Source organism: Perognathus longimembris, chromosome 1 (genome assembly GCF_023159225.1).
Source record: "Perognathus longimembris pacificus isolate PPM17 chromosome 1, ASM2315922v1, whole genome shotgun sequence".
NCBI classification, from domain to species: Eukaryota; Metazoa; Chordata; class Mammalia; order Rodentia; family Heteromyidae; genus Perognathus; species Perognathus longimembris.
In genome coordinates this window covers 130,122,819-130,141,415 of record NC_063161.1, presented here as the reverse complement: position 1 = coordinate 130,141,415, position 18,597 = coordinate 130,122,819, and the positions used below count along the sequence as shown (strand labels likewise).

General features: G+C 48.8%; 1 protein-coding gene across 8 annotated transcripts; it reads right to left on the bottom strand.

The window, feature by feature from the left end:
* Positions 1-2,460: 2,460 nt before the first annotated feature.
* Dnajb5 (DnaJ heat shock protein family (Hsp40) member B5) lies at positions 2,461-12,897 on the bottom strand. Of its 8 annotated transcripts, none has more exons than XM_048367562.1 (5): positions 12,767-12,881; positions 11,779-11,923; positions 9,269-9,513; positions 3,979-4,580; positions 2,461-3,867 (listed from the first exon to the last, which is right to left on the bottom strand). In XM_048367562.1, the coding sequence occupies exons 2-5, from the start codon at positions 11,844-11,846 to the stop codon at positions 3,634-3,636; spliced, it is 1,149 nt and encodes a 382-aa protein (XP_048223519.1). In that variant the 5' UTR covers positions 11,847-11,923; positions 12,767-12,881; the 3' UTR covers positions 2,461-3,633. The 8 variants fall into 8 exon arrangements, with proteins under 8 accessions (XP_048223519.1, XP_048223452.1, XP_048223633.1 ...); XM_048367676.1 differs by lacking the exon at positions 11,779-11,923 and adding an exon at positions 11,980-12,101 and having other exon boundaries at positions 3,396-3,867; positions 12,767-12,866; XM_048367644.1 differs by lacking the exon at positions 11,779-11,923 and adding an exon at positions 11,980-12,249 and having other exon boundaries at positions 3,396-3,867; positions 12,767-12,825.
* Positions 12,898-18,597: the final 5,700 nt, after the last annotated feature.

The window sequence follows — 18,597 nt, the reverse complement described above, 5'->3', positions numbered from 1 at the left end:
CTCCACTTTGTGTGTGTGTGTGTGTGTGTGTGTGTGTGTGTGTGTGTGTGTGTGTAACTGGAGATAAGTCTCATGGACTTTCCTACCTGGGCTGGCTTCAAGCCATGATCTTCAGATCTCAGCCTCCTGAGTAGCTAGGATTATAGGTGTGAGGTACTGGCATTGGCTTATTTTCTAGTTTTTTTTGTGTTTTGTTTTTAGATATAAATTGTTTATTTGAGATGCTTCCTTTTTCTTCTATTTCTTTCACTTTCTTTCAATATAAGCAGTTACAAGTATACATTTCCTTCTGATTACTTATGTTGCATTCCACAAATATGGTATGTTATATTTACATCTTCATTCACATCTAAATATTTTGTAGTTTTACTTGTGGTTTTTTTGACCTACTGGTTATTTAGGAATCTTTCCTCTAGTTTTCATATGTTGGTGTATTTTTTTTTCTTTCTTTTTGTTGCCAGTCCTAGGGCTTGAACTCAGGACCTGGGCACTGTCCCTGAGCTTCTTTTGCTCAAGGCTAGCACCTTACCCCTTGAGCCACAGCACCACTTCTGGCTGTTTCTGTTAGTGCAGTACTGAGGAATCGAACCCAGGGCTTTATGCATGCTATGCAAGCACTCTGCCAGTAAGTCACATTCCCAGCTTGGTGCATTTCTTTTTAATTTTTTTTTTTTTGCCAGTCTTGGGGTCTGAACTCAGAGCCTAAGCATTGTCCCTGGCTTCTTTTTGCTCAAGGCAGCACTCTACCACTTGAGCCACAGCACCACTTCTGGCTTTTTCTATATATGTGGTGCTCAGGAATCAAACCCAGGGCTTCATGTATATGAGGCAAGCACTCTACCACTAGGCCATATTCCCAGCCCTGGTGTGTTTCAACTCCCTTCTCATACTTATTTCTAATTTCATTTCATTGTGGTCAGAGAATACAGATTGTATGATTTCAGTCCCTGTTTATTGTTTTAGACCTTAATATTTGATTACCTTGAGAATATTCCGTGTGTGTGTGTGTGTGTGTGTCCTGGGCTTAAACTCAGGAGTGGGGCATTGTTCCTGAGCTTTTTTGCTCTACTTTCCAGTGACAATCTTGCGGACAATACCCCTGTTTTGACAGTAGGAGGGACAGCCTCCTGCAAAAAGTACCTCAGGTAAAAGGATGAGGATGAAGGGCTTGTTTTTGTGTCTCTATCCTAGGTTGAAAGTTAAGGCAGGAAGGTTACTGTGAAGCCAGTGCCCACCTCTGTATGGAGCCAGGTCAACCTGAAGGTAGCAGTCTTCATGGACTAGGGACAGAATTCAGAAGAGTATAGTGGTTATGGGCCATATCCCAGACATACGGCTGTCATGCTGGGAGGAAAGTCAGCCCCAAGAGGCCAGCCAGGCACTGCCAGCCTACAGACAGGCATTCCTGCTACCCCAGGGCTCCTTTCTGACCGGACTTGGAGGAAAAGATAAGGGGCACACTATGTAGTGTCACTCAGGCTCTGAGGCCAGGGTTGTCTCAGCAGGAACAGGCAGGTCAGATACCATGATAGACATCCTAGGAAAAAAAATGAGATTCAAGAAAACTAGCAACTAGATTCTAGCAAATAGTTCCATGCCTCCCAAGGAGTCATGCCCACAAGCTCAGGCTCTAACAGCATGGTCCAAGGACTCCCAAGAATTTATAGGTACCCTTTCTGCTGCTCAAGCTTTGTCTTTGGGGGTATGTCTCCTACCAGAGGTAGAAAGTCCTCCTCCATCATTTTCTAGGAGGAAAATTCCTCTAATTCAGAGAAACTTTACACAAGCAGGAAAAAAAATCTGTTATATCTCATACCCACATTATTTTTAAAACACTGGAGCTTGAACTCAGGGCCTGGGTACTGTTCCTGAGCTTTTGTGCTCAAGGCTAGCTAGCACTCTACTACTTGAGCTTCAGCTCCACTTCCAGAATAAGAGTCTTATGGACTTCCTTGCCTGGATTGGCCTTGGACCATAATCCTGAGATCTCAGCCTCCAGAGTCGCTAGGATTACAGGTATGAGCTACTGGTGCCAGGCATCAAGATAATTTCTGAAGATGGTTCTTGTTTATCATGAGTGACAAACTCTCCTTCCTTCCTTCTTTCTTTTTTTGTGCTGGTCCTGGGGTTTAAACTGAGCGGCACTTTCCTGCTCTGGCTGGCTTCACCTTGATCCTCAGACTTCAGCCTCTTGAGTAGCTAGTATTACAAGTGTGAGACACTGGGGGAGTCCAGGTCCAAACTCTTTCTTCTAATTGCTGAGTGGTATGTTCTTCGTTGTGGTTTGGGTATGTGTTATGAAATTCCTAGAAGACTTGAGCTTAGAAAAGGTGAGAGTCCACTTCAGTTTACATTGAGTCCTGTTTGTCCTCTCAAAGGTGGCCAGGATCCTGAAGAGAAGTTGACAGAGGCGCTGCATAGCTGCCCCCATCCCGGGTTCATCGCTCCTGCTCAGATGCCATATTTTTAAAATACTTTATTTTATTCCATAATACTGTCATTACAAAAAAATACAAAAAAACTACTATAAAAACATTCAGGGGCTTGTCAAAGTGAGAAAACCTAAAGACCCCACCTCAGGACCAGCTGAAGCAGTCTTCCCCCAGGACCTTTACTATTGACTTTTGTACAACTGAGGGAGTGGGTGGAGTCACAACAGGCATAAAAGGGCTGGAAAATCCTCACACAGCCTCTAAGGGTAAGAAATAAGTAGTTTCACATAGCACAAAAATGGGACTTGGAAGTTTGGGGTGGCTAGGCCCTGAGTTCAGAGGTGTGGGGAGAAACCTGTGACCCTGAATCTCTTTGTGGGAAATAGCTGCCACCTGACCCCAAAGCCCTTTCCCTCCCTGATGATGGCTGGGAGATGAGTCCTGCCCTAGCTCTTAGCCATAATGCCTCAGCCCCCCTTCCTTTCCCTCTACCCTCAAGAGCAGCAGGAAGGACGGAACCTCCAACTCCATGGTGTGTAGGCTGGGCAGCTGTTGGGGAGGCTGTTGAGGGTTGGTTTACCTCCCTGCCCCAAATGAAAGTGTCTCGTGCTCAATGGCCCTGTTCATGGGTTATGGACCTTCCCATCCTATCTCCTCTCCTCCCAGCTCCTGGAGAGGCACAGACAGCTCTAGATGAGTGCTTCATATGTATGAATATGTGTGTAATAACCTTGGACACTGAGCCTGGGGTGGGGGTGGGAGATCAGTGTCCTTTCCATCCTTTTCCTCCTCCAGTGAGAAGAAGCCAGAGGGAAGGGAGAGGAAAGGTTTTAGCAAGGCTGAGAGGGGAGGAGGACATGCTATTTACAGGCATGGACAAGGAAACTATATCTTCAAGTAGCACTCAAGTCACCAGCCACTGCAGTGAGAACTGGATTCAAAGCTAGTGACATGAAAATTGACCCCTGGCCTGGGCTAGCTCTCCCCACCTCCCCCCCCACTTCCCCAAAGCAGCCCAGCTCTGAAAGGGGTCAGGGACAGGAACTTTTTCCTGAAAACCAGTGGCTTTTTTTTTTTTTTTTTTTTTTTTTGCATTTTAGAAAAAGTTGCCAGTGTCCAGTGGACATCAAGCTGGGTGCACATGAGATGGGGTAAGTGTGGGGTATTGCTGTGGTAGACTCTGGACTAGCTGGGGCAGAGCCTAGGAACAGGGTAAGTGCTGCTTAAGGATCTGTCGTGTCTGTGGTGTTAATCTGTCTGGAAATCGAACTTTGAACTCAACAATGAGGTCTCCCCGCTGAGTAGGCACCTTGGGGAAAGGAAGGCCCTCCCCACGGAGTCTCTTCACGGTGCCTGGCTTGATGACATCATTGCAGGGCAACGGTATCACTCGGCCATCAATGGTGGGAATGTTTACGGTGCAGCCACACAGCGCCTGGGGAAAATGAGGCCGAGAGTGAGAAAAAGTGGAAAGGACACACACACACACACACACACACACACACACACACACACACACACACACACAACCTGAGCAGGCACCTACCTCCTTGAGGCTGATCAGTGCACTGTAAAGCACATTGGTGCCATCTCGGCGAAAGTGTGCATGGGGCTTGTCTTTGAGCACGAAGACAATGTCAGCCGGGATGTTGTCAGGTGTGGCATCACCTTCTTTGGGGAAAGTGATCTTGGTGCCTTCCTTCCAGCCACGCTTGATGACAATGTGCAGGATTTTGTCCTCAGTGCGCACAGTTCGCCCATCAGGGTTAAGGCGCCGCCTTGTGATCTTCATGCGCTTGGTGGAGCCATGGTAGATCTCTTCCAGGGACACCCGTAGTTCATGCACCACAGGTGGGTCCTGCACTTTGCGCCGGGGGTACAGTGGTTCTGGAGCGCGTCTTGGACCTCTACTCAGCCCATTGAAGCCAAAGCGGCCAAAGGCACCAAATGGGTCCTCATCTTCATCCACATCCATGTCATCAGGGTCAAAGCCACTGAAGGGTCTAGTGGAGCGGCTGCTGGCAAAGAAGATATCGAAGGGGTTGGAGCCACCGAAGAAGGAGGCAAAGGTGGCATGGGGGTCCCCATGAAAGGTGTAGTGAAAGGAGCCACTGGAGCCACCTGATGTACCACCGCCAGTCTTCAGGCCTAGAGGGGAGGAGAAGTTAGGGGCAGTGTGGTACATCCTGGCCCCATCCCCATCTCTTTTCCCTGACCTCTAGTGCTCACAGTTCATGGGTCTAGAGAAAGAAGCAATCCTTAACTCTTACAGAAAGCCAGACTAAAAGTGTATGAAAAGCTTCTGGCAAAATTAATTTCTACTCTTTTTTTTTTTTTTTGGCCAGTTCTGGGGCTTGGACTCAGGGCCTGGGCACTGTCCCTGGCTTCTTTTTGCTCAAGGCTAGCACTCTGCCACTTGAGCCACAGTGCCACTTCTGGCCGTTTTCTGTATATGTGGTGCTGGGGAATCAACCCAGGGCTCATGTATACAAGGCAAGCACTCTTGCCACTAGGCCATATCCCCAGCCCTTAATTTCTACTCTTAATTACATATGTAAGAATAATGTAGCCATCTGGGAATGTGGCCTAGTGGTAGAGTGCTTGCCTAGCATGCATGAAGCCCTAGATTCAATTCCTCAGTACCACATATATAGAAAAAGCCAGAAGTGGCTCTGTGGCTCAAGTGGTAGAGTGCTGGCCTTGGGCAAAAAGAAGCCAGGGACAGTTCTCAGGGCCTGAGTTCAAACCCCATGACTGGCAAAAAAAAAAAAAATAATAATGTAGCTGGGCACTGGTAGCTCATGCCTGTAATCCTAGCTACTTAGGAGGCAGAGATCTGAGGATCATGGTTTAAAGCCAGACCAGATAGGAAAGTCCATAAGACTCTTATCTCAATTAACCACAAAAATACAGAAGTGGATCTGTGGCTCAAGTGATAGAGCACTAGCCTTGAGAAAAAAAGCTCAAGGACAGCACCAAGGTCCTGAGTTTAAGGCCCAGGACCAGCACAATAAAACAAAAGGAAATGGGGCTGGGGATATAGCCTAGTGGCAAGAGTGCCTGTCTCGGATACACGAGGCCCTAGGTTCGATTCCCCAGCACCACATATACAGAAAACGGCCAGAAGCGGTGCTGTGGCTCAAGTGGCAGAGTGCTGCTACCCTTGAGCGGGAAGAAGCCAGGGACAGTGCTCAGGCCCTGAGTCCAAGGCCCAGGACTGGCCAAAAAAAAAACACAAAACAAAACAAAAAAAAAAAAAAACAAAAGGAAAAGAATAGTGTAGCTGGGCATGGTAGTACATACCTATGGGCATAATACTGGGGAGGCTGAAGCAGGAGGATCATATGTTTGTTTTGTTTTTGTTGCCAGTCCTGGGGTGTGGACTCAGGGTCTGAGCACTGTCCCTGGCTTCTTTTTGCTAAAGGCTAGCACTCTACCACTTGAGCCACAGCACCACTTCTGTTTTTCTATATATGTGGTGTTGAGGAATCGAACCCAGGGCTTCATGTATATGAGGCGAGCACTTTACCACTAGGCCATATTCCCAGCCCCAGGAGGATCATGTGTTTAAGGCAAGCTTGAGCTATATAGTGAGACTTGTCTCAAAAACAATACAGCTGGGGCACCAGTGGCTCATGTCTGTAATTCTAGCTACTTAAGAGACTGAGAGCACAGGACTGTGGTTGGATACAGCCTAGACACAAAAGTTCACAAGACCCTATCTCAAAAATAACCAGTAAGAACAAAACAAAATCAAAACAGGGTAGCTAGGCACTGGTGGCTCACACCTGTAATTCTAGCACCTCAGGAGCCTGAAATCTGAGGATTATGGTTTGAAGTCTGCCCAAGCAGCAAAGTCCATGAGCCTCTTATTTCCACTTAACCAGCACAAAACAGGAAATGGAGCTCTGGCTGAAGTATAGAGCGCTAGCCTTGAGAGAAAAAGCTAAGAGATATTCAAGCCACAGTTCCAGCACAAAACACAAAAACATAAAACAAACCCAACAAAACAGAATTGGTGGTGATGTTGTTCAAGTGGTAGGGTACCAGTCTAGCAAGCATGAAGCCCCGAGTTCAAACCCTATTACTCCCAAGCCTTCAACATGCCCCTCTCCCTTCCCCATAATACAACACAACACAACAAGAAGAATGTACATTTTGAGGTTCAGAGAAACTGGGTTACCCAATAAGGTGGAAAAACCAAGGCTAGAGATCCTAGAGGATGTGATTTTCAGTCTTGTAATTATTTCCCTTACTCATGGCCTAGACATGTTTCATAAGGCCTTGAGTGGCTAGTTTAGTGTCACCTTACAAGTCATACCTGGCTCCCAAATCTCTATTTATTTCCCAAGACACACAGGGCAAGGAGCAATCAAACACGATTTGTCCACACAGGGAGCTAGGATGAGGTAGGACATAATCCAAGAGGAAGCCCATTTTCATTCTGCTCCTGGCAGTGCGTCCTCTTTTCCCCTGACTGCCCAAATGGGAAATCAGAAGAACTCAAAAAATCAGGAAAGCTCATTAACTTGGAGATGAGGAACTGTTTTTCTAGAAAGGGTTTGCAAAAACTTTATTCCTATACTACCTGGAAGTGTCATTTGTAAGTTGTACATTCATCAACTACAATACTACAATGGGAATAAAGCTCCCTGGAGTTACATAATACTACATCCTGTACCCCACACCTAATGTTGGGCAACCTCTAGGTATAAATGGTCTTAAGGTAGTAACCCCAGTTGCTCTGTCTGGAGTCAGGTCCTATTAAGGAATTCAGTTTCTGGATAGTATCTTAACAAATGTGATAGTGGTGATGATGGGGATCACAGGCATTGTAGCAAAGAGATTAAAACTGAGAATCTATCCAGAATATACAGACTCAGGATAGGGCCCACCTAGGGAAAGGCACTTTACTTTGTGAGGCTTTGTTATTTGGGGGGAGGGGATATGGATGGGCATTAAATCCAGGACTTCACACATACTTGGCAAGTGCTCTAACACTAAACTATAATTTCCAGCCTTGAGACATTTTATCTAGAATTTCAATTGGCCAGAGAAGCCTGAGTTTAAATTAGCTGCTTATTTCCTGGGACCAAAGGGAAAATTTGGGTTTAATCAGCGAGGTCAAGTAGCAGTTAGTTTAAGGACTGTGGTAGTAGCTTCTTTACTGTTCTCAAGATCTAGCATATGTTTTCTGTCCTTACTGAGCTAATTATGAAGCAAGTTCAGGAAGCTGGGAAGAACTCTCAGAGGGAGAGAGGGAGGTTAACTGATGATGATGAGGGAGTAATTCTCACTGTGGGGATTCCTGTTCTGCCACCACCCCCTTTTCAAGCTGGGAACAACTTGTCCCAAGCCAGAGTTGCACAGTCTGTGTGCACAATTGTTCTGGCTGGATACTGAGAAGGGGGCAGGGTGGATAGAAATATAAGCAACATTTTCAAGGCTGTTCTTTCTCCTCCAGGCTCTAGAGGTACCCCAAAGGCCATGGTGCATCCTCAGAGGCCTTCCTGGGATGGGGATCTGAGACACAATAGTGTCCAGGCCAAGAGTCTAAAGTATTGCCTTTCATGTGAGTTGATCAGAAAGGAGGAGAGAAGTTTCAGAGGAAAAGGAAAAGGGCCAGCATCCCCTTTTGTAAACAAAGGTGAGGCTGAAGAGGAATGAGTGCATTTCTGAGACAGGTCACATGGAGGCATGGTATCTGCATAGCTTAACTCTTTCCCACCCCTACACTCCCCATTCTTCTATCACAGAAACATTTCCTAGCTGAAAATGCTGGGGATTCCAGCAGCCACCTGGTGTGGGAGTAGGCAAGTCTAGGACTCAGTGGGAGAAGAACGGAGCCAGCTAGCAGCATGAAGAATAAGAAGAGGGAGGTGTGAGAACTGGGGCGAACAGAGGACAGAATCAAAGAAGATAGAATCCGATGCAAGAAAGGAAGGAAAGAACAAATTTTTTGTGTGTGTCCTGCTTTGTGTCAGGTACATTATACATCATTAGTCTATTTCATTTTGAGGATAAGGTAGAAAGGATAAAGAGAGGAATGTGAAAGAAAGGTGGATGTCACTGGGAAAGAAGCATAGTTCCTCCCAGGAAGGAGAGTCCTCAGCTATGACAATGTCTCTTAATATAGCCTGACAGGTGCCTGTAGCTGGCGGGTGGCAGGCGGCCCTGAGGGGCAGGACCAGAATTAGCAGCTACATCATGCCCGTGGGATGTGCTGGGAGGGGCTACCCTCTTAGAGGCTTTATTTGGGCCTTTCCTGCTGCCTGCCTTGTGCGTGGCCACCAGCTGCCCCAGGGCGGGGGTAAGATGCCAGCAGCAGTTCCCTTTCTACTCTTGGATCCCTGCCACTTCCTCTAGGAGGTACAGCTCCACCTCTGTTCTACTGGCCTCAGTGGACAAGGATGGGGGAAGGAACAGGACAACCATTTCCACTCAGAGCTCCGGTGGTTAATTCCCAGGCTGTTTAAGGGCCAGATTTTTATGCTGATGAATGTAAATGTTGTGTCCTCAGAGAGCCACAGGCTCCCTCTTACCAACCTTTCGCATCAGCCAATGGAGCTGCCGGGACTAGAGGCAGGACTAATAAGGCTGGGAAAGAAAGAGGGAGGGGAAAAGCCTCTTTCTGGCTCTGGCTTCAAATCTTTCTAAGGCCTGAACTTGAGGAGGGGGAGATAGAGAAGTAAGCTAAGTAGTGAGTAGTCTCCTCTACCAACATTTGCCTCCCTCACCCCTCCTTTTGCATCGGTTTCTTTCTATGGGAACTGGATTACTCAGGGCTTCAGACACACACAGGGGTCTGGGATTAAGCTGCACTGCAGCCCTCTTACCTTCCTCCCCGTACTGGTCATAAAGGCTCCGTTTCTTAGGGTCACTCAGCACATCATAGGCCTCTGCAATCTCCTTAAACTTCTCTTCAGCATTGGGTTCTTTGTTCTTGTCTGGGTGGTACTTCAAGGCCATCTTCCGGTAGGCTTTCTTGATCTCATCCTCGTTGGCCCCTGACGGGATCCCAAGAATTTTGTAATAATCTTTTCCCATCACAGCCACTGGACCGGTGCTGGTCTCCTTGTTTCTGAAAGAAACACAGGGCCAATCCTTGGTGCCCTTGTTCTCTACTACCCAGCCCCACTCTTGCTGAACCTGTACTCCCTAAATGATGTCCTATGTGACCTTTAGCAGGTCATGCCTGTTCTGTGAATCTCTGTCTTCTCATCTGTAAAATGAAAGGTTTGGACTAGATGATTTCCAGCTCTGACATCTTAGGATTCGGAGATTCCTTCCTCAGTTCCTGGGCATTTCTTAGCAGAAAGCTGTAGGCTATGGCTCTCTCTCTGGGCTAGGTAGAGGCCCAGGCCCTTTGGCCAGACTGAGGACCCTTGAGAAGCCCTTCCCAGTGAAGTGGCCCTGTGGACTGACAGACTCATGTACAGAAGCTGGCGAAGGTCAGTGTGCTGGGTGAGGTCACCTGAACTTCGTGGTCTCCTACGCCACACCTCAGGCATGGTGCCCAGGCTGAGGACAGCTGGGGCAATGGGTACAGGCCTGGGTCTTCAGCCAGCTGTCTTAGCAGCCAGCCAGGCTGAGTCAGGGTATGGCTGTTTTAGATTGAAGACCCCAGGCCTCCCTGCTCCTATCCCCCAGGGTAGGCTAAGCCTCACATGTGACTCAGATCACAGGGTGACTCACAGTTTTTGGAAACTGCTGTTTTTAACGCCCTCATTAGCAGGGGGGTGACTTGGTCTTTACCTCAACCAGGGCAACAGTTGCCCTTACTCATTTCTCAGTGTCTACACACAAAATTGTATGAATTTGTCTTTGCTGCCTAAGCACCAATGTAGTGAATAAAAGCATCTGGAAGCTAGGACCTTATTCAGCTTTAGTTGCTAGGAGATAGTTGGGTACTAACCACTATTATTTCCTACATCTTCTCTGCAAGTCCCTTCCTTCCTGCCCCTGTGAGTTAGGATCTGTCCCAAAGCTAGATCCATTCTCCCTTATGACCTCTTCTAAGTGGGGGTGTTGGACATCTGTTAAATGAAAAAGATTCTTCCACTCTAATCTCATCAATGCATTGTACAGGATGTGAAGGAAAGGGGACGTTGCCTATTTCCGGGAATGGCCAGAAGCCATTTTTTTTTAGCCCTTCTGAGGTTTAGCAAATCTATTCCAAAGCTGGGAGAACCAGAATCTTTCTAGCAATGTCCGGGCTGGCAGCCACAGCTGAGCCTGCTTTTCTGTCTGTGACTGCTGCACAGCAGTTGTGTGTACAGAGTATTCTGGCAGGGGTGAGGGCTATGATTATTAAAGGGATGCCTGTGAGGCCCTAGGTAGGCAGAGACAATGACCCTACCTCCTGCTCCCACAAGGCCTGCTGCAGGTGACTAGGTTGACTCATGGTACTGGGAGTCACCTCAATGACAAAGAGAATGTACCATAAAGGCGGGTACTCCCCCATCTCCCCACACCAGTATGTCATGCCTGTGGGGGAGACTGGAGTTGGGGGAAGCAAAGAAGAAAGAGCATTTGGGGGAGAGCAGCCATTTTCGGAAGCAGCAGTAAAAGCTGTCTGAGAGGGAGCTAGGGTGGCTGGCTATCTCTGCCCCCACAGAGGACTGGGTAGGAACTCTAGCATGCCAACAGGGTGCCCGGTGAACCCTAGCAGCTTCTAGGGCGAGGACAAGTGGAGCAGCTCGCCAGTCTACCCATCCTCCTTTTGCTGTCCCTGCATTACCTCTTTACCCAGCGAGCTTCCTCCCTGCACCCACCTGCTAGCTATTATAAACTCATAATTCTCTTGCCTCCACAGACACAGGGCAAACTCTTTCAGACCTGCCTCCCTTTCCTCCTTTTCCTTTTCAACCCTCCCTCCCTCCCTCCAAGCCACGTGGTGGAATGACAAAGGATCCCCATGGCATGGCCCTGCCTTTGATGAAGAATGAAGGAGGATGAGAATATAAAGACAGGAGTGGAAAATGGGGCAACACAGCAAGAGGAACTGTCAGAAGAACAGGCAGGGGAGATGCTTGATATAGAAAATGAGGTGCTGATAGAAGGGGATGAGAGATGACAGGTGTAAATGGCCGAGGTGGAAAACCAGTTATTCGAGCGGGAGCACTGTAGAGATTTGAAACACTGGAGATGTTTGGGGGGGGGGGGAGGAGGGTTGAGAAATGATGAATGATAAACGGTACAATTCATTGAAATACATGGGTGGAGCTTGCATGTAATTGATGAAATGAAGATGGGATGGAGGAAGCAAGTAGACAATGGAGGACATAGCTGAGGTGGAGAAATTGACTTGGGATGGGTATGAGTGCCCTTCTCAGGAGGGACTTACCGAAACTTTACAAACCCATTCAGCGTCCACGCTCGAAGTTTTAAGGGCTCCAGCTGAATTTTAAACATCAAGCTGGCTAAGAAGTCTTCTCCCCAGAAGTGTGGGAAGCTCCGGAAAGCTCCTCGAGCCTGTAGTGGGGGTGCTGCTGGGGGTGGGCAGGAGAGCACTGTGCGCTTAAACATGCCCAGCCAAGCCCCTCACCTCTGATCGCTCCACCGGAGCCTGCTTGGGACGCTGCAGTTCTGGAAGCCACCTCCTCAGATTCTCAGAGGCCCTTGCCCCAGCAAGGCCTGTCTGGTGCTGCAGGAGTTCAGGAGCCGGACCTGATCCCCAGGTGCGGAGAGTGAAGGGAGAGAGAGGGTCCAGCGGCCACCTGCTCTCAGGCACGGCCGTGCCTGGCTGACAGTGAGTGGCTGTATGGCAAGGTGACAGGGAGTCTGGCAGTGTGCTTGTAAGTGGCAGTGTGTGTACCTGTGACTGGGGGGATTGTGAAGGCCTCCGAGCTCCTCCTGCCAATCTCCGGGGAGGACCCAAGCCCAATCCGCGAGAAGCTACTCAATGAAGTCACTGACAGGGAGTCTCCTCCCCCGCAGAGGGGCGGGGTGCGGCGGGGCGGAGCAGACCCAGCCGGGCCGGGACAAAAGGCGCGGCGGGCAGTAGCGAGGAGGGAAGGGGGTTTGGGCGGGGGAGGGGTCGGTGATGTCACCGGAGCTGGCGGGCCGACCTGCTCAGAAACGCCTACACCAGACCCAACCCAAACCGACCCGACCCGACCCGACTCGACCCGACCCGGCTCACACGCTGGCTTACCGGAACAGCCCAGCCCCGGCCGCAGACACCCAGCATCTGCCCGCCCCGAGACCCTCAGTCCCCGAACCCCGGCACCAGAAAAGGCAACGGGGCCCACGGTGTCCCAACCCCCGACAAGACCCCTGGCTTCTCGATGCCCCGCTCCCGAGACCCTTGAGTTCTGGCTAGGCGCCCTCACCGGAGAGGAGCTGCGGGCGTCGCCGCGGTCCGTCGGATAGCCGCTGCCCCCTCCCCCGGCTCCGGCTCCGCCGCCTCCACTCGGGACAGGAGTCGCCTGCCCGCCGGCCGCAGACAGCGGGACCGGGAGCCCGCCCCGTGGCTCCGCCTCCGCGCCGCCCATTGCGCTGTCTGCCTGTCACTCAGCACAGCCTCTACTGTGATTGGGCATCTTTCAACGAGCGGCTCGGCAGTAGCCGCCCCTTCTCCGCCCCTGTCACCCGGCCACACGGCTCACATTCCGGGCAGTGATTGGTGTGGGTGTGATTGGTGCCCTTTGGGATCAATCAGCCACACCTCTTCGCCATCTCCCGGTATAATTGGTGAGACGGGCAGAGGGTGGCCACACCACGCGCCCTTTGATTTTATTGGTTCATCTGTGGGACCAGGGCAACTATATTAGTCCAATCTCCGGCTTGAGAAGGTGGGGCGTACTGGCCAACCCCTTGAATCCAGGGAGAACCTTCTGGAACCCATGCAACGTCAAAGGCAGCCTTAAAGGAAAACTGCGCCTATCAGTTAGCTGTGGCACTAGACTTTCTTTCTATTTTGGGGAGTAAGAGGGAAAGAAAGAGAGAGGGAGGGAAGGAGAGAGAGAGAGGAAGAAGGGGGGAGGAAGAGAGAAGTGGGAGAGAGAGCGAATGAGACAGGAAGAGAGGAGAAAGAAAGAGAGCAGAGAGAGAAAGGAGAGAGAGAGAGAGAGAGAGAGAGAGAGAGAGAGAGAGAGAGAGAGAGAGAGAGAGAGAGAGAGAGAGAGAGAGAGGAATAATGCACTCTGGGAGGTGTAGTCCCTAGACCAGAGCCAAAAGGTCACCGGTTACTACTTCCTTGTCTTCTATCCAATTGTGAATCAGCTGTCACCTGACTTGAGTTAGTTTTACTTTGCCTTGAGCTGGGGTTGACCTGACATGGCCTAAAAATCTCAAAACATAGCTCGATGGACAGTTTTAAGTACCCTTGTGGTCTTTTTGTCAGTAACCTGGTACCTGTCCCCAGGAGTGGCACCTCCATGATTCTTTCCAGCCCCTCTTTCCTTCCTCTGTGTAATTCCTTCATCCTAGCTTTCAAATGAGCAGTCTCTTCTCAGTAATTTACCAGTCCCTCTTGTAATCAGTCTTAACATCCCCCTTCTTTCTCCTTGTCTACTGTCTCTCCACTTATGTCTTGTCCCTATAGCCTCCTGTTTGTACCCTATGATTCTCTCTCATCCTGTTCTTTGTCCTTCCTCTACATCCACGATCTCCCTATTATAGCTCCCCTTTAACCCTTCATCTTGACAGCCCATGACCCCCTTTCTTAACACCTTCAGCCCCCCTTCTTCATTAAAACATTAGATCTCAGCCCCAGTGTCCCTGATGCTCAGAGCAGGCAGGGCTGCGGAGGCGGTTGCCAGCGGAAGCCGCCGCTCCAGCAGACACAGAGCCTGGCGCCCACATTACTGTCTCCCAGGCCCATCTGTGCTGGAGGGAGCGGGGGTAGGGAGGGGGTAATCTGGGGGTGAAGAGGGGGAAGGGGTTCGATGGCAGAGAAAAAGCCTGAGAAGAAGCTCTCAGTTGCCTCTTTCTTTGCTGGTTCTCAGAAACAGTTTAGACACCGATGAAGTCATGTGAGCTGGTCAGGGGTGTAAACTGAGGCTTTGGAGTACCTAGGCCACAGTGTGGAGCAGGAAAGGGGCCCTGGGATTGGGCTCTGCATATCCTTCATTACCTGCCATCTTTCCAGTACTCACTACCCGGCTTCTAGTAAAGAGTTATGAATAAAGGAAGGGAGAGAATTAGGGTGAGAAGATGAGAGGAAGAGGGGTGGAGGGTTGAGGAGGAAGGACAGATGGAGCGATCGGCATGGAGGGTCGAGGGGGTAGGGGACTGTGAGGAGGTGGGATGGGGAATGGAGAGAGAAGGGGAAATAAGGTGGTAGGTGAAAAGCATGGAGGAAATGAAAGGATGAAAAGGGAGTAAGGCTAAGGGGTAGAGGAAAAGGGGAGGAGGCCTGAACAGAAAATCCATGGGACAGGAAGAAGGAGAAGGGAAGAGAGTGGCTGTGATGAGCCAATGGAATAGTGTGGCATGGAGGTGTTGAGGGGGCCTAGAACTGATGCCAGCTAGCAAGTCCGGGGGCTTTCCCTCCCCCTCCTCCTGACTGGGGGCAAGGGCTGTGGGTGGCTCTGCTTCTTCCTATTCCAGTTCTGGCTTTTGCCTCCCCCAGCCTTGCTTGTGCCAACACAGAGGCAGAGTTTAGTCACCACCCCTTACCTGGGTCCTGTTAATGCTAAAGTGTAGCCTTGAACCTTTGGGGCTTCAGATTGTACCCTCAGGGGCTGGTGGTCCTCTGTCTCGCTGTGCTGGACATCATATTTGTGAGGAACCATGGTGCACGGTGTGGCATTGTCTGTAAAAATGTACGACCAGACTATAGACCTTAGTAGGCTACTTGCCACACCTGAGTCTCATTTTGTTCCTTGTAGTTGGGGCTAGGCAACAGCAATACCTCATCTGGTTGTTGTGAGTTAACACATGTAATATACTTAGTTCTAGCCTGGCATGTAGGTAATGCTCAACTAAGTTAACTTTTGGTGCTCACAGATTTCTGCATATATGAATGTGTCTACAACTGTGTGAGCCTGGGAGTAAATTTATACGGTTGCATTTGAGATTCAATCTGTGAGTGAGAGGGCATCTGTATCATTTTTTTGTATGGTAGTAAGCTTGATTCGGTGTCATTTACCCTAGGTATATGATTTTGTGTCAGCATACATGTGTTATTACATGGCTGTACAGGCATGCGTCTACATGACAAAGAGTTGAAGTGTGTGGCTGTTAAGAAGTTGACATCATGTTTGCTGGTATATTCCTGTGTCTATGAGCATGTCAGCTCCAAACACCTCCACTCACCCTCCCTTCCATGGAGACGTCATAACCCTAGGTGTCCCTCATTTACTCGCCCTGAGAGAACCGGAACCTGTGGGCAGGGGTGGGTGTGGGTGTCAGTGAGGAGGTGTTTAGACAGGAGCACATGTTCCCTCCTAGACTGTGTATGGGAGGGGGAGGCTCCTCTCTTGCATACGTCCCCAAGCCTCCTGAGGAAGTGCTCTCCCCCAGCCTGTTCTCAGTTCCCTGTCTTGTCACCATGGCAGCAGTTGCCAGGGGCTCCCATGGTTGCTAAGATCTGGGTGTGGGAGGCTGCCAGGCCCTGTTGCCAGTAGAAACAGGATCCTGGAGGAAAGACTACCCCCACAGCTGCCAGCTCTATGCAGCAACTGGCTCATAGGCCTCTTCTCTTCCCAAACTGTACCTGTGGGTTATATATGGTGTTACCAGGGAGGCTTTAATAGGAAGCTGGAACTAGAATACTGGGATCTACTTTCTAAAGAGAAGAAAGATTCTTCCATCTTCCCATTGCCATCTTTTAAAGTTAGCAGAGTACTTTGAAATAGCAACTCCTTGTTCTGCCCCAGGACAAAATTCCAGTTTGATTTCTCCAGTGACTGGTTGCTCATTAGCTGATGCTTTTGTGCAGTCACGGGAATGCTACATTAACCTATTACTTTGAATGCAGACTGATTCCTTCCTATGGCCAGACCCTTGGCATCTCCCCTGATATGTATTTCATGCTGGTATCTGAGTCTAGGATATAGTCCTACACTGAGTCCAAACTTTGGTATCAATGGAGACACTGACTCTGGTTAGATTCCTGGTCAAAACAGTTCCCCCAATCCAGCCTCAACCTAAGCCCCCTTTCCTAGACATACTACACCCTGATCCTTGAATTCATCATAAGATTCAGTTCTAATCTTTTTTTTCCCTCAAACTCAGGGCCTGAGCACTGTCCCTGGCTTCTTTTTGCTCAAGGCTAGCACTCTACCACTTGAGCCACAGTGCCACTTCTGGCCGTTTTCTATGTATGTGGTGCTGAGGAATCGAACCCAGGGCTTCATGTATATGAGGCAAGCACTCTTGCCAGTAGGCCATATTCCTAGCCAAGATTCAATTCTAATCTTTGCACACATGGACCAAGAACTGACTAGGGCTCTAACTCACTGTTACTTGTTGGCTTCTTCTATGTTCTGAACCTACACTAATTAGAACCATTTTGTTTAAAGGGGTTAGTTTTTACTTTGGGATGAGACAGCAGTACCAGGGATGACCAGCAGAGGGAGAACAACATCAGGTTTCACAGGCAAACCTCCAAGAACCCACCTGTGAACTAAAGAAATAGAACTTCTCCAGTTTTTAATGCCAGAACTTTAGGGCTATGTGTTTTGTTTTGTTTTTGTCAGTTGTGGGGCTTGAAATTAGAGCCTTGGCACTGTCTCTGAGCTTTTCTGCTCAAGGCTACTGCTCTACCACTTTGAGCCACAGAGCCACTTCAGGTTTTCTGGTGGTTAATTGGAAATAAGAGTCTCACAAAGTTTCCTGCCTGGGCTGGCTTTAAACTGTGATTCTCAGATCTCAGCCTTCTGAGTAGCTAGGATTACAGGTGTGAGCCACTAGTGCCCAACTATGTGTTTTCTTAAAGCTATAGTTTTTATCCCTGTAGTTTTTTTCCAGTTCAGAAATGGGTGAGAAGGTGCTTGTTGATAAGGATCTCAGATCTCAAGAGGATTTAATATTTGTTAAGGTATCTCATTTCTAACTCAGCAGTTCTGTCACATGAATATATAGCCTCACACCTCTCCTTGGCACCTAGTTTTGGGTTTGTTTAAAAAAAATTTTTTCCCCATTAAGCAGTAATCCACCTTCCTATAGTATCCATCTTTCATTTTAGTCCTGAACATATCAACCTCATTGGCCTCATCAACCAAATGTTAGCCATTTGCATCCCTTATGCCTGTGCTCTCAGGATTCATTCCTTCATGAGTTCCCCTATGTCTTATTTGATCTAACTACAAGGATCGTGTTTCTTTCACAAGCATGGTTTGTGGTGCCTGGCACTAGTTTTTCTCAGGAGTGCTGGTGCAGCTATAAACAAGACAGGCTGCCTCTTTTCTCTGATGATGAACTTCATTCCTCATAGCCTCAGATTACATCACTTTACTTTCTGGTAGCCACCTCATGCAGTTCACTCATACCAAGATCATAGTCTCTCTGTCTCTATCTCTCTCTGCCAAATCACCCACTACAATTTTGAAAGACCAAAGATATTTGAAATAAGTGCAAAACATTTTGATGATACCATCTGAATTTTAGGGCCATCTTTGAGCTTGATGTTTACGTAAGGAAGAGATAAAGAAGAATGGAAGGTCTCCTGGCTTGTCTGTGACTTCAGCACTGTGGACAGAGGCTATTTGGCGGTACCCTGCAACGCCTGGGACTATGGAGGGTAGAAGATAACACAATTTCAGATGGAACAGGAATCCTTGTTGCTTAGCAAGGTCCTCCGTCTCCTTTTACCAATCTCAGCCCATCCTCACTCAACGACCAGCAATAGGGCAGGGACTGTTCTCCAGATTTCTACAGATGAAACACGGGTTCAGCAAGGTCAAACTCTAAGCAACCTTTGGAATGAGTAAGGTGGAGAGAGAGCCTGAGTGTCTCCACTTTAGGAAATTTAGCAGCCACTATCTCCTTTTGGGGAATTATTTTCCCTAGAGATAGAGGAATGCACTTGAACCAGAGGAGGACAGAGTGTGTGGAAGTATGTGTAGCTGAGACTCCAGGTCAGCTGGGCATGGCAGTTGGTGGAAGGAATGGTGCTAGGAGAGACTTTCAGTCAGGATCTTGGACTTAGGGTGGGAAAACCTTGTTCTGGTCCAGTAAGGTTCAATATTCATGCTTATGTTTTCTGCCCCAGTGC